The 15,620-nt window shown below is 36.5% G+C and overlaps 1 protein-coding gene across 5 annotated transcripts in view; it reads right to left on the bottom strand.

The window, feature by feature from the left end:
- The window catches only part of LOC120631687 (alpha-actinin, sarcomeric), a 52,887-nt gene that overhangs the window by 4,945 nt on the left and 32,322 nt on the right, over nt 1-15,620 (bottom strand). For 3 of the 5 annotated variants that reach the window (XM_039901358.1, XM_039901361.1, XM_039901360.1), the window contains exons 2-13: nt 13,190-13,394; nt 9,774-9,904; nt 7,489-7,723; nt 6,225-6,310; nt 3,638-3,730; nt 3,355-3,458; nt 3,096-3,222; nt 2,707-2,854; nt 2,442-2,592; nt 1,784-1,969; nt 1,091-1,313; nt 400-588 (exon numbers count right to left, since the gene is read on the bottom strand). In XM_039901358.1, the coding sequence (XP_039757292.1) occupies nt 400-588; nt 1,091-1,313; nt 1,784-1,969; nt 2,442-2,592; nt 2,707-2,854; nt 3,096-3,222; nt 3,355-3,458; nt 3,638-3,730; nt 6,225-6,310; nt 7,489-7,723; nt 9,774-9,904; nt 13,190-13,394 (1,878 nt within the window). Of the gene's footprint in view, nt 1-399; nt 589-1,090; nt 1,314-1,783; nt 1,970-2,441; nt 2,593-2,706; nt 2,855-3,095; nt 3,223-3,354; nt 3,459-3,637; nt 3,731-4,573; nt 4,660-6,224; nt 6,311-7,488; nt 7,724-9,773; nt 9,905-13,189; nt 13,395-15,620 lie in introns of all 5 variants that reach the window. The other 2 variants (XM_039901362.1, XM_039901359.1) reach the window with 2 other exon arrangements.

Raw genomic sequence — 15,620 nt, 5'->3', positions numbered from 1 at the left:
GAGCTAAGCCGCTGTCGGATTTCTTTGTAATTTGTTATGCATATCACCTATGCTATGGAAAAGTGTACTTCCTATACCGATCTATCAAATAGCTCCCGTGGTAAGATTACAAATTGTTAACGAGCGAAGCTTTAGACCAAACTCTGAAGTCACGCAGACACGAAGTCGCGGGCAAAAGCTAGTAAGTAATAATGTTGAAGCAAAATGAATGTACAAGGCACATGAAATGTTGAACATTTTTACCTCTCTTAATGTTTATCTTTTAAGTTGTCACCATTGTTGTCGAGTGAGAACCATTTTAATGAGTGAAGGCGGTACAGTCCAATTTTGAGAGCGATTTAAGGAGCAGTCCAAAATTTGTCCTTCAAGATGGAAAACCTTTATTTTCTTGAAACTCACCTGCAAGCCCATTCCGATGGCGGTGACGGCATCCATCTGTCGCTCGATCCAGGGCCCAACGGCGTTGGCCTTCTCCGCGAACTGGCGACGCAGCGTCTCATTGTTCTGCTGCTTGCGTAACTCGGCTGCTAAAGTGCCGTCGCGTTGCGGGACTAGTTGCCTGACATCCGACCATTTACGGTTCAGTTCCTGTGTAAACATAAAAAATTAAGGGATAAACAATGTTCTTATAACGAAACAAGATGGTATTTTATCATTCAAATTCATGAAAGCAAGGCTACAAAAGCAGGTAACATCCTATATGGACGTTCTTGCGTGGAGATTATTTGTAGGAAAAATCTGTAGATCTGTTTAATAATACACAATCTTCTTACAAATACACAATATTCAGACAAACAAATAGAACTCTTATAATATCATTTTAACTATGACGTATTATTCTCTACGAAAACTGAAACGTTTATGTTTACTGCACAGGTTTGGTCAGATGTATGGTATTATTTTTTTACCTGCTCGCTACATATCTTCGATGATACTTCCTTAACTTGCCTACTTCACAAGTAACCAAATTAAGGATCGTTTCTATAATACAACGTTAAAATTCTGTTTAAGCCCTGTCTTAAAAAAAGAAAGAAACTCTTAAAACCAAAAACCCTTCTTTAAAATGGAAATTAATAAATGAAACACCAACGTGTGCTGTTAAAGTGGTGTACGGATTCTCCAGGCCGCCAGGTATCTGGTGCTGCTTGACGATAGATTCGACTTGGTGCACCAGATTGACGATGGCCTGGTATTCCTTGTCGGCCTCGCCAAGCGTGGCCTTGAAGCGCGCGTGCGCGTCCATGAGTCCCGAGATCTCTTCGATGGTGTGGACGATGAACATGTCCACCAGATCTTCCCGAGTGCCGTCCAACCTGCGAAGAAAATTTAAAATAAGCCATTTTTTGCGATTTAAGCTTTCAGTATCCTTATCCTATACAAAAGTTACTTAATGCGTTTTAATTAATGTTGTATTGAAACTTATCGCGGGGAATTGGGTGATTAAACCATAGGTGCTCGAACGACGTCTCATCTTTTGTCTTGGCGAGTTAATCCAACGAGGACAAGTTGTTTTGTGTTTTTATTGTAGAAACCATTTTGTTTTTCTATTTTTTTGTGCTTTTGTGTGGTGTACAATAAAAGCGTATGAAAAGAAAAACATTATTGTTTAAACTTTAGGTTAGTTGAACCAGATTAACCATTAAGCTTTAGGAAGTAAATCGTTAATTAATTAGTTTTTTAAGAGTAAATACTAAAAGCAAAATGTGAACCTGAGGCTCGTTAAAGATTAGGGAAAGTATAGCCAACCAAACGGTTGCATGTATTAGGTTGCCAGGGAACCTACCAGTTATTGAAAGGCGCAGCACGTTTGGCGAACTCGAGGTGCAACAGGTCGATCTGTTCGAGCACGCGCTCAGCGTCGTCAAGGGCAAGACGACGGCGTTGCGTAAGCGCACCTAGGCGATCCCACTGCGAGCAGATACGCTGGCACCGCGTGTTCACTGAAGCAACTTCGTGGTACTCCAAGGTGCTGGAAACAAAATTATTTATTGATCTTTGCTTAAGGGGATTTACAAGGAGCAGACAACGGTACCTTTCTTTTAAATCTAGTGTATTTTAAATGAAATTTGCTTCATGGCATTTGCATCTACAATAGACTTTAGTTAGACTGATTTATATAATAATCACAAACCCAGCATGGCTAGTCAAAAACTTATCCTCCGATTATAAATGCAACAAAGCATAAAAATTACTTGATTACCTGCCACCTAAACGGGGAAAGGAGGAGTTTACCCCGTTTTGATATTACTCGGATATATTTTTTAGAAATAATTTCCATCCAGCTGTCCATTCTTTGGGACTGGATAAAACAGTGCGAGAAGATAAACAATTTGATCTTTTTCCTAGGAAAAAGGTCCTTTGCCCTTTATGATATTTATGATTGGGTTCTATCAAAAAGTAATCAGTATAATAAAATGTGACTTTAATGTAATCGTACTTACTTTAATTCTTGTGCGATGGCCGCAATTTGTTCAACGCGATCTTGGTGTGCGGCGAGGTCTGACTCGAAAGCCTCGTGCTTCTTCTTCAGAGCCTTGATGTCGTACAGCTTGCATTGACGGAAGTCTTGCGATTGAAGCATCTCTTCCTTGCCTGGTAACACAGTTATTACAAATGATCACTATAATTTTGAGGGCCACATATGTCGATTCGTCGATAAAAGCATCAATGCCCACTAAGTTTATTACAATTTTCTTCTTTACTGACCTCTGGTCCAGTCTTCATGGATGTCTGCCTTGTGCTTGAACTTCTGCGCCAGGTATTCAAGACGCTCAAGACGCATCATTTCACTCAGAAGCCATTCCTCAAACGCCTTTTCGGCGATTTCTAGACCCTTCCAAGCTTGAGCGATGTCCTGGAAATTTCGAGGTAATGATCTCTTTAAACTAAGTTATACCAATATTGTATTGGGAGTAAGCAACAAAGGTACGTTGGTGTCAGACGATTAAGATCGTCATTTTTTCTAAAAACTAACTGATTCTAATATGGGAGCCGAAAAATGGTAAATTTAAAAGTTTACATATGTGATACAATAGAATAACTCCAAATGGCAATAGTCCGAGAAATGTAAAGTGAGGTTTTGTATAGGTACTTACAGAGACCATCTTGCCTTCAGTGGGCATATAGGCAGGGCGGTTGCTGAGGCGCAGTTTGGTTTGCAAGGTGTTAAAGTTGGTCTCGAGCTTGGCCTTTTGCTCTACACGAGGTGGCTTGTGTTTACGCCTATAAATAAAGAAGAAATGATAACATAAGAATTTCAAGCAAGTTTAATGAAGTTTTGGCTAGAAGAATGATGTTTTCAATGCCCTCTTTCGTACCTCCAGGCCGGAGGTACATTGTTCTTTTTTTTCTTACCTGTAAGTACGGTAGTCTTCCAGCTTTTTCTGGCAACCGGCAAGCGAGTTGTCGGTTTGGCGGCTGTTCAGCCACGGCATCGTGCGCCGGATCCAGTCAAGGAGCTGTACGAGATAATACATAGAGAATGGTATTTAAACATTTTCTTGGCATAAGCTATATAACATTCATTTAACATTCGCCTGTCTCTAACTTGTGTCGGAACTAGGGCAAGCGTTATTCCAAAAAGTTTTAATTTCTACATTTGAAATAAATTATTACATGTCATGACTTTTTTACTTACGTCACTGGCGAGACGCTCGTACTCTTCCATGAGGCGTTCGTTCTCCTGGTTGACTTTGAGAACCTTGCATATACGGTTCGCGGCCGTTTCAGCCTGTTGGTTTTCGAAGAAAAAGGTTTAAGATTGGTAAAATTTTTCAAACATCGTTTTTAGTTTTTTAGTAGCTATTGTTATGACAAAATATTTAAAACCAAATCGAACAAAGAAAAGCAAATCTGATTTAGTGTTATACAACGTGTAACGGAATCACGAAATAGAAGGGTACATAAGCATAAGAATCAACCTGTGAAAATATTAAATCAAAAGAAGCACACTTATTTTTCCATACAATTCAAAACATTCTGTTTACTTAAGACAACTGTTGAAGATAAAAGACCAACACGCGCATAGTATCTACGCTGCGCGTATAAAGTGACAGGAGTTACTTGATTTTACATGTGGTTTTGAATGTGATGTAAGGGCTGTACCTGATTTCTTTCTGTAAAAACTATGGTTTATGCAAAAACTATTAGCATTTCGGTTTCACAGATAAGTCTCAGATAAATTAAATAATGTACCTCTTAAGCCTCTGAAGTATTATTTCGGTTTTCATTTACACGTTGTATATGGAAAAAAATATTGTTTTTTTGCAACTTTTACTTTCGCCATTTACTTCCCTGCGTTCTCTTTACGTGCAAGAACACTTAATGCTATAGGTCTTGGCTACTATCACAATTGTATTTTAGTCATTAATTAGAATAAGTATTATCCTGGTGAACATTTTTACCCTTAACCGGATCTGAACATATAGCAATCCCTTTCCTAGATAAAATACTAGCTTTTCAAAGTTTTAGAAGAAATAGAAGATCCACAGTAAACTCCCGAAAGATGTATGAAAGAAGAAGGCTTTTGAATGTGGAATACCCTGGGTGATAATATGTTCGGACAATGACAAACCTTCTGAGCACCAGAGAAGCAATGGTAGTACGACGAGACGTAGGTCATGACGGCTCGCTCGTCTGGCATTGCGGTGTTCTGCAGATCTAGCAAGCATCACGCAAGCGACATAGAGTTAGTTCATGCGATGTTTACACTATGTTTTAGGTATGAGATGCTCGAATTGTAACAACACATCGATCGATTTTGACAGGTATATCTATGTTTTTTTTTTTTAATTTATTATTTCTGTCTAGTCAGGCTTTGTATCATGTCATATCCATTCAAAAGTATAGATTTAAGCGTTGGAACCGAAATGTTTCTATTGATTTTGTATTCATTATAGTAAAGAGAATGTGTAGGGGTTTTCTTAGTGATAAATGATAATCTACTTCGACATTTTACACAGGAAAATGCGTGACTTCTATTTTCAGTGTTATAAATAAATAAATAGGTATGGGGTTCCAAATTTTTGGAATTCAGTGCTATTTGCAATTGAATACGCACTTCCATTACCAAGGTTAGCTGGATTTCAAATATGCTGAGATAAATGGTTTTTAAACACACACGAGGGTATTATTACAAAACGAACATCACATGGGTTTGATTTATCGTTTAAACTTTAGTTAATTACAGAAAAAAAAAGCTTAAATTACGGATGGTTATTTAAAATCATATTTTTCACTGCACAGGAATAATACGTATAGTTATGGTAAATATCTAACTCACTCAAATAGGTTCGTGTAAAATTAGCTCCTAGATAATATAATGATAGGTCGGGACTTCAAATACAAATATTTTGCTATTTTTTTAAATGTAGGGGAGAGCTTATGAATGGTTGAATTGTTAAAATTGTTGTTTTTTTGTTTTCAAAATAGATAATTATATAATATTGTTATATGCAGTAAACTGATAATACTTACTATATACTGATACTGATAATAAACAACGAGTCAATTGTAGGTAAAGGAATATTTTCGAATGGAACATTGAAAAGCGACAAGCATAAAGCGACAGTAAGAGATGGTGGACTATTTCACTTTATGGTTGTATAGAATCATAGCTCCCATAACCTTTAAAGCGCTCCCCTACAATAGGGCTCGTCTTCAGAGATATTTGGTTTATATATCTCGCTTGTATAACTTACATCTCACAATCACAGACTAAGGAAAAAGATAGACGGAGTTGTGAAGCTATTTTGAGCGTCCTCTTTTATCTATAGTAGTTTTTTTTATCAGTTTCTCGTAATACGGCAATATGGCACGTGCCATAATTATTAACTTACGTTGTGGATTACGTAAGCGCTTCTTTTTAAATTTCACTTTTCATGATAGAATTTTCAGAGTAAAACTGTCTACATTTATATAACATTCAAATATATTTTCTTCTTTTCAATCAAGTTAAAAAAAATTGAGGCTCAATTTTTTTTTATTCGCTTAGGAGGCAGCAATTTTAACATCTTATCTTTTTCTTTAGTCTGTGTTCGTTATATGAAACGTTGTAATTTACGTTCGATCGTAGCTTTTACGAGCGAGAGTATGAACACGAAAACATCAATGAATACGAGCTGTAACAACAAAGTAAAATTCATTCGGATCATGCTATAAGTGACACACAAAGGCTGGCGTTAGGGGTATCGGATTCTTTGGCTGCCATTTTGCTTTTTTGGTACCTGTTGCGCGCCTTGGAACGCGTGGTAGTAACATGACACATAGGTCATAATGGCACGCTCGTCCGGCTTTGGTGTGTTTATAAGGTCTGTAATATCCAGCATAATACATTGTAGTAATTGTGAATCATTGTTTACATTGTGCTAACTTCAAGCTCTTGACGTGTAAATTGAGCTTAAAAGCTTCTGAGAATTCATGCCCTAAAACTATCGCAATAGTTTCGGACGACGAAAACCATTCTAGGTGCCTAGTGGGAGATTTTCTACCTATGTCTACCTATTCGATGAAAAACACGAAACTTATCAGCGATTTGATTGGAATCGAGAGAGCCATCTAGTGACAATACTGTTTTCCAGTATTGTGTTTTATTTCGATTCCATATAAATCGTAGTTAAATTTTACGCTATCAAATAGGTAGGAAAAGGCTTAACTAGAGATATATCGATATTCTCTCGCATCACTGTTTAGAATGTCATAAACCTAGTTGAAGACCAAAATGTTTTTCTTATGATTGTCACATCATCATCATCAGGTCAACCGATTGACGTCCACTGCTGAACATTGTTGATTGTCTTTTGTAGGGGGTTTCAAATCCACCGTGGATTTGAAATGGACCTGGCCTGGGCCACTTGATTCCAGCGGCTCCCAGCTACATGCTTGGTGCCCACCAAGTTGGGGGCCGACCTACGCTGCGTGGCACCTTCGGACCCCAAAATCTATCGGTTCTCCGAGACATGTGCCCCGCCCATTGCCTCAGGTTCACGACTCGCTGAGCTTTGTTGGTAAGTCTAGTTCTTCTACGGATCGCCTCATTTCTGCTCATTTTATCACCTAGACACAATTCTAGCTCTCTCCATCACCGCTGAGTGGCTCTGAGCATTCTTATGAGGCTTAATTTGCTTTTAATTTTCTCGAAAAATATTATTTTTAACTATCTCGATGCCATCTTAGAAAGTTGTAGCAGTAGTAGTTCTCTTTTATTTTATTATATTGGTGTCTCTGTTACTTTTAATCTTGATTTACGACGTGAAACTCCATAGTTTATGTTTGAAGAGGGGTCATATTCAATTCTGAAGTCACAAAGTAGGTATATTTCTTGCGTGGTTACGATTTCTACTTTACAAAGCATCAGTGACCTGGCCATAAAATAATTTAATATAAATGTTTTCAGTACTCTGTTTTGTATAGTGGACTTAAAAACTGTAAGTAAAACGGTCGGGATAAATTGAACTTTAACTACTAACATATAAGATCCAAAATTCTTACCATCGGGGTCCAACATGCGTGGGATGTCAAGATACTTCTCGGCGACGTCGAATGCGGTGTTCAAATTCTCAAGAGGATTATCTTTGGAGAGTTTGCTGTAGTCGATCAAGTCTGGCCTGTGCCTGTGGATAAGGGCGCAGAAAGCCAGACCATCCTTGAAGGAGAGGTGGAAGTTCTGAACATTGACGTTCTTGTATGGTGCAGTCTTACGCTGGCACCAGAGAAGTAGACCTTCCTGTAAAGTAAACGATATATTTAGCAGGTGATCATATAAGTGGGATGTGAACTGAATAGAAATATCTAAGGAAGCAGGCTTAATGATATTATATACTTAGTAATAATTGACAGACTAATAGATTGGCCTATCTTATGATCAGTGTAAAACCATCGCCTATAAACAAAGCAACACTTCGCAGGGCGTGCAAGGAACACGTCCTGCAACGTGCTGTCCTGTGTCCAGCAACCTGAGGTGTAGGTGTTAAGCCTCGTGGGCCTGTAATTACATGAGCAACAACTCCCTTCAGACCGGAAAACAGCATTACAACAATCCTGCTTAGCGGCAGAAATAAGCATGGTAGTAAAACTTTTCCGGACGAGCTCAGCCACGAAAGCTCTACTTGAATAAGATCGTACGCGGTATGTTGACAGAATAGAATAACCTATGGAAGCAAGCTCGGTGATTTTATAGTTTTTAAATCCTGATAAAGTCTCACTTAAAAGCTGCTGAACACAAGCAGTTCGAAAGTAAAAAGCGTGGAGATCTATGCCCAGACTAGACTTCTCTCAGTTCAAAAGATAATACATTATAGCAGACAGGAAAAATAGTAGAGGTTTTTGTGACAGAGCTCGTCCGAGGAAGTACTGCCATGCTTATTTCCGCTGCCTCGCTGTGTTCCGGTCTGGAGAGCGTCTTTGCCGGTGTAATTTCAGGCTCATGAGGCTACAACTACGCCTCAAGTTAATGGAAACAGGCTAACACTTTGTAGTACGTTTTTACGTTTTGTGGGCCATTTGCTTGTTCGATAGTTATTACTTTAAAGAAAAACGTGTGTGTACTTATGTACACGCGTTAGAAGTTATACTTCTTTGGCGTAACATGATAAAAATCTTTTAAAAAATTTTATCTTTGCCTTATTCTGCATTTGTAGGAAAAAAACTACTCTATCAATAAAAAAGGTATTAAATACACTGAAAGATTTATTATAACGCATTATATAGTTATCTCACTACCGGACAACCAAGTTTCATCATTAAATTTGAGATTTTTGTTTATACAATAAAATCACCGTAATGAGCCCGCAGATTTTAACAATTCAAAGTGTACAGTGTCAAACCTTTTATTGAAAAACAAATTTGTTGACTATAACTAACTTCAGGATGCCGGTTTTTCGTCACAGTGTGCGCGCGCATCGTATAAAATTTACTCTCATCATTTTTCCATAACGCGCCAAAAGAAGTATAACTACAAAAATTTGCTATCTGTATTGGGTAATCTTCCGTTTCAAAGGATACCCACCAATGGATCGGGTAATGAGAAAATACTGTTAGTCATACACGGTAAGGCATATGCAAATTTTTCAAGGTGTAAATGCTAAATACCTATTGCTAAATAATAATGAGTCAAAAGTTAAAAACTCAAGTATAAATCGTGTGTACCCATTTTCAGTTTGAGTCACATATTATGTAAGTATTGCAGAACAGTGTAATGCCGGTCTAATAAACTTCGAAATAGGTGTAGGATATTCTTATATTTTGAAACTTGCATAATAACATTATTTCGCAATTAGCTACAAATGTAGTAATATAAAGAAAAAACTTCGTTCTAAGTTTCTATATTAGTAGATAAATAATAAACTTGAATTATTTTATTGTTATTTTATAATGAAAGCTCTTATGATTATGTCAATGACCATGATAACAAAAAACCTGTTATCAATTATCCGTCCGTTTGTCGGTCAGCTTGCCTTATTCGGGCTTATTTTTAGAACGGCGTATCGTATTAAATTCAGCATCTGAGTATTATACAGGGAGTAACGTGCATTTTATTGAAGGGCAATGGGGTTTTAAATATTGCATCCTGACATGGAGACAATAAATAGGTATAATGGTAGAATAGAAGGTAGAGGGTTATTTTTAAAGAGTTGGCATGTAAGGGTTTTATAAAAATGCAACCCTAAAGCCTTTATTTAAAAAACAATTCTTACGGGTGTAGAATAGTGCAATGGAAGTTAGTGTGGGGAAATCGTACGCGTACTATGGCTTATTACATTATGGCAGATTGTTACCTTGGCGGTCATTTCTTCCACTGAGATGTCTTGAATAGCGAATCTCAGGATGATGGTCCAGATCATACCGAGCGTCATCTTCAGGTTGCCATCAACGATTTCTTCAGCACCGATGGACACCAACTTAACGCCTGAAACGAAAAGATAAGATAATAAAAATTGTAAACCTTTATTGTAAAAATGTTGAGTTGAGCGGTGCAGCTTGCAGATTTTAGAAGAGGGAATTTGTCGGTTCCTTAATTGTAGCAAGTTGTAATATGATTATAAAAAGCATTGCGTAGGTATATATATATATTTCTGTCTTAATCTATAAGATGAAGAATCTCAAAGAATAAAGTCTAGCTAACCTTGTCATACCTACTTAGTCCGCAGAATTTTGATAACAGGTATGCATATACAAAGTGTTAATGAAAACCGAAATATTATTTCACATGCTTAAGAAGTACAATTATTATTTACGGTCCATTGCCATAGTTTTTACTGAAAGATATCAGATACGGCCCTAACATCACATGGAAAAGTAAAATCAAGTGACTCCTATCACTTTATCATATACCCATAGTTATTCCATCTCTAGCAAAACCGGGATAGTTTGCCTACTTCGTTTTACACACAAATTTATTTTTAGAGAGACGGAGCTAGTTGTGGGATGGCGACAGGTGCCTTGACCTAATGGCTCTGAGAATAAAACACCTCGGGTACTTCGGCCTGTTAGAGATAATTTATATTCTACTACTAGAAAGTTACTGAGGCGTGATGACATTGTTTTAATGGATGCTAACTAATTCGGTATCTATTTAAATTGAACAATTATGGTTAATCCGCAGGCAAGTACAAAAAACCTGAATTGAAATTAGGTTAGGTTAGATTTAAAGACATTTATTCTCAAAAGAAACAGTTTCCCTTAATGAGAAATTAAAATTAACATAAAGAAGTGGTAATTTGTTATGATTAGTGTGATACGAAACTAGCAGCTTAAACTAATGACAGTTTTATTAAAAAAATAAAAAAATAAACAATGCTTTTTTAGCTTACTTTTGAATGATTTAAAAGATTTCTCGCAAAAAATCTCTTTGGGTAGACTATTGTTTAGTAGTATTGTGTAATTTCTTAAAAAAGGAAATCATATTTTATGTTATGGGGTTTAAGGTATTAATTTAAAAGAGGTTTGATGGTATGATATCATAATCAATCCTCTTAGGTTGGTATTAATATGCCAAAATCTATTAATTTGAGGACTAGTTCCTAGCTCCGGTTTCATAGGCACAGGTGTTCACATATGAGATAGGATTTAAAGCTTCGACTCTCAACGTTGTTCAATTCGGGTTTGCAGGGGCTTTAACGATTTAAATAATAAATAACAAATAAATAAATACACTACGACAATATACACATCGCCATCTAGCCCCAAAGTAAGCGTAGCTTGTGGTATGGGTACTAAGATGACTGAAGAATATTTTTATGAATAATATACATAAATACTTATAATAGATAGATAAACACCCAGACACTGAAAAACATTCATGTTCATCACACAACCATTTTCCAGTTGTGGGAATCGAACTCAGAAAGCAGGGTCGCTGCCCACTGCGCCAATCGGCTGTCATCAAAATCACTTGTTGGTGATGATAACTGGCTGACCAAGTTAACATCCATTTATTATCGTTTATCTCCAATACCGGACGATATTTAGTTGTTATAAATTCTACACAGTTTTAAGTAAATAATAATATTGTTTGACTTAAAGACAGTTGGTTAGTTTACAGAAAAAATGAATACTGTTAAAGAATATATAGGCGAACGAAGTTATCACCATCCACTTACAGTTATTTAAACATGTATGTATGAACGCTTCATAAGTGCCTGTGATAGGCCTACATGAATAAAGAAATTTTGAATTTGAATTTTGAAATTTGAATCTGTATATATAAAGAACATTATAGAAATACCTACAGGTTACACCGTTGGACTAGCAGCTTTAAGTCGTGATCTGCCAACTGGTAGAAAATGTCGATGAAATAACAGTAGGTTTATAACAAGAATGCCATATGGGAGAATGGGACAGGGGTTCTACCAGATTTTATACGAAACCTCAGAGAGTGTACAAAATCACAAATTTGATTGAAGAACAAGATAATAATGGTTTTGCTCCCTATCTGGATACATAATCGACTTCTGCACAAAGGCTTCTGACGTCCTGCGAATGTGGGACTCTTCCTGGCAGATGAGACATCTTGATGCTCGCCAAAAAGCCCGCGTTAACTTTTAAAGCCACACTCGAAAAAAAAATCTAACACTAAATAAAGCTCTAAATAGTCGATCCAAGCATCCGTATCCACAAAACCTAGCTAGTAACAATATTATAGGTAACGTATTGGTGTACAGTTGTCCTAAAGTTCAAAAACTTGCTGCTAAAGGTATAACCTACATACCTACCTACTTCCTTGTCTGAAGTTTTTTTTGGAGAACACAATAACCGTTCCACCTGGCCTTTTGAGACCTTGATTTTCTTAGTGTATGTATGTACCTTTAACCTACAAACCTATTTTTATAATTCTTTCCCACGATAAGTCATTAAGTAGATACTTATATAATAACCCAAGCGTCGATAAAATGTGATTAGGTAGGTAAAGTTAGTCCGCTAAATTAGTTTGCTATGAAAATATTTATTTTATTTAAATTTTTTTAAACATTAATTTAAAAAATGAAACATTGGAAATGCAAATAACTAAGTACCAGTATCATCAGATTATTTTTTTATATTTATAATAAAAGTTTCGCTGTAATTTTAATGCAAACAAAGCTTTACTGCGGATGTAAAGCATGTGCCGAGTCTTTGAAGTAACCGACGCTGCCTTGGGGCAGAATTCACCGGACGCTGTGTGCCAACAAAGTATGCAAACTGTTTGAGCGAACCAAAGATACCTACTACTTAGTCGGTATAAAAGCATAATTGTTTATAATTAAGATTTCTTGTTACGAGTATTTACAATCTTACCTCACCTTATGTATGTGAACCGACGTTATAGTAGAATTTTATAAAAACAAACATGTTTAACTCTGTTGTTGTTAGTTGTATTTTATCTGTAATTGTAATTGAGTCCCCGATTTAAGTCCATTTTCTATATACATGTATTTTCATATCGAATTAATGCTTAGCAACGTTTTTATTGTCAATAAATATCCCTACTATTTTTAACAAATAAACAATTAACAATTTTGCTTGGCAACATAGCAACAGTAATCTTAACAGTAACAGTAATCTGTACCTAATGGTACAGATAGTTTGAATGAGTATAGAAAGCGGACGTTAACCCTACACATTTCTGTGTTTCTTTCTTTATTGTGACAAATGTTCATCGACGTTCAAATCACAATTCACAAAGTGAGGGAGTTTCACTGCAAAAAACAATTACCTTTGGACGCAATGAAGTCCAGCGCCTTGTTAACGTTCGCGATCTTGTGGAAGCGCATCTTTCCGCGGTCGGGCTTTGGCAGGGTTTCACCGGAGATGACTTCGAGCAGCAACATCAGTTTGAGGCCGTTGCGGAAGTCCTCGTCGATGTTTTCGATGCCCGTGCCGGCCTTGCGCAGGTGGCTGTTGCACCATGCTGTAAAGGTCTGAAATTAAAAAAAAATATATATATAGAACGCACGATTAAAAATAAATTAGAAAAAGATAATACAGTTATTTGACAGGACGGAGTGTAGATAAGCTACATTTCATCTCAGGAAATAAAATACAATTATAAACACGGGCAATATATTCAAATTTAACTCTTTCTTATTAGCATCTCCATTGTAGTATTCAACCATTAATTTATTATCACTCCTAAGTCCTCGTATATGAGAATCAGCGGACAAAACAGACATAGATACAGATTGACGGGCGATTGGCGCAGTGGGCAGCGACCCTGCCTTCTGAGTCCAAGGCCGTGAGTTCGATTCCCACGACTGGAAAATGTTTGTGTGATGAACATGAATGTTTTTCTGGGTGTTTATATGTATATTATAAGTATTGTATATTATTTATAAAAATATCCATCACTCATCTTAGCACTCAGATGGCGATGTGTGTATTGTCGTAGTATATTTATTTATTTATAGAAGCATAGCCTAACCAAAACATAGCCTTGGTGGCTTATGAAGTGTGCCGCACATGCATTTTTCGCTAGTCACAATGCTGACGGATTTACTGTCGGCCAATCGCGGCCAGTCCCATGCTGCACATGACATGCAGTAGAACCAATCATGTATTTTGCGATACAATTCATGACGCGTGCGCGTATGGACTGATACCGATTTCGAATGAACATATTTTGTTAAAGAGGGCGACTTCTATTTTTTTGTTGTTCGCTGCTGAGAAATCAATTAGGTAGAAATCATTTTAAGTATTACAATACGTGTTCATGAATATCTACGTATATATATGAAAAATCAACTTGTTTAAATATAATATAATCGCTGGAAAACGCAAACGAATTTAAATATAATAGGTAGGTAACAAAATACCTAATAAGCATAGCTTATTGTCGTTGTCACCAAGAAGATAGATATAAGTCGTGTCACAGAAAAATATTACTGATGCACTAACGTAGGTAACACACCTACGTTAGTCGAGTATTCAATTAAATAAAAAAGTGTGCGTCTTATTTTGTTATTTGCTTTATATTTAAGTAAAAACTTGATACATATTCAAATATACCAATTGCCAGTTTTTTTTAATTCATCCGCGCACGCCTGGGAGTTCTCCATAAAAGTCTCAAAAGTGTGTGGAGTCCACGAATCCGCAGTGGGCCGGCGTGGTGGACCACGGCCTTAACTCCTTTTCATTGTGGGAGGAGATCCGTGCCCTGCAGTTATGGGTTGATTTGATGACGATGATACCGAGTGTTTAGACAATTGCATACGCTTTTTACGTGACACTAACAATACCAACGTAGCTATTTTATAGCGCACAACTTTTCCTTTGACATTCGATTCGTTGGGATAGTATTACCTTGCCCGTGTTTAGGTGAATGTAAAATATCGTGGATCCAATGCAAGCACGAATGGCTTTAATCAATACTGCACTGTTTAGAGGGGACAGACTGCGAGGGTGCGACCCTCGTGTCAAAATTCGCGAACAGTTAGCGGTACTTACGTTTTAGTGTTTATTTTACAGCTAAGCTAACAGCGTCTTAAATTACACGTGCTATTTTCCTGAGCTTTAGCTTTTAGAATATTGAAAAATTAATAATAGAGCTTTTGTAAGAACTTTTCTTGTCAATACCATTTCTATTCATTATACTGTCTTGTGGTAAGATAAATTAGGACTCGTTAATAATAACAGTATACTCTATTTTTTAATGTCACTCTTTTAAAATATATAATTTTATCTCCAAAGTCAAAACTACCAAAGTCACCATGCAGAAAATTGAATCAAAATTGCTTCTAGAAATTTCGATTGCATTCTTTGATAGGCTATGGGACACATGGGAGCCCATTCATCCAAGATTATTTACACCTTTTCCCAGAAATAATACCTGCGTACGTCACGTAATGCATAACCCATATGAAATTTGGCCAATAAATTTTAGGAAAAATGTGTGTTTGTGCGTTGGTTTTTGTATGTCAAAACAACTGCATTACTATTGAACAAAGTGAATATAGGTTCCATATAAATAATTAATCTTATATTAGTTAATATATTAATTATATAAATTTGATTTAAGTATGTTTAATAAATAAATAAAATAATATTCAATCGACTTCATGCAGGTAGGTCCAAAGTAATTTATCCTTATATAGGAAAACATGTTGGTTTTATTAAACTACATTTACCTTCTACTTCTCCTTCCTATATCA

This window comes from Pararge aegeria, chromosome 18 (assembly GCF_905163445.1).
Source record: "Pararge aegeria chromosome 18, ilParAegt1.1, whole genome shotgun sequence".
NCBI lineage: Eukaryota > Metazoa > Arthropoda > Insecta > Lepidoptera > Nymphalidae > Pararge > Pararge aegeria.
Note: the sequence above shows the minus strand (reverse complement) of the source record. Positions and strands in the feature narration are given on the sequence as shown.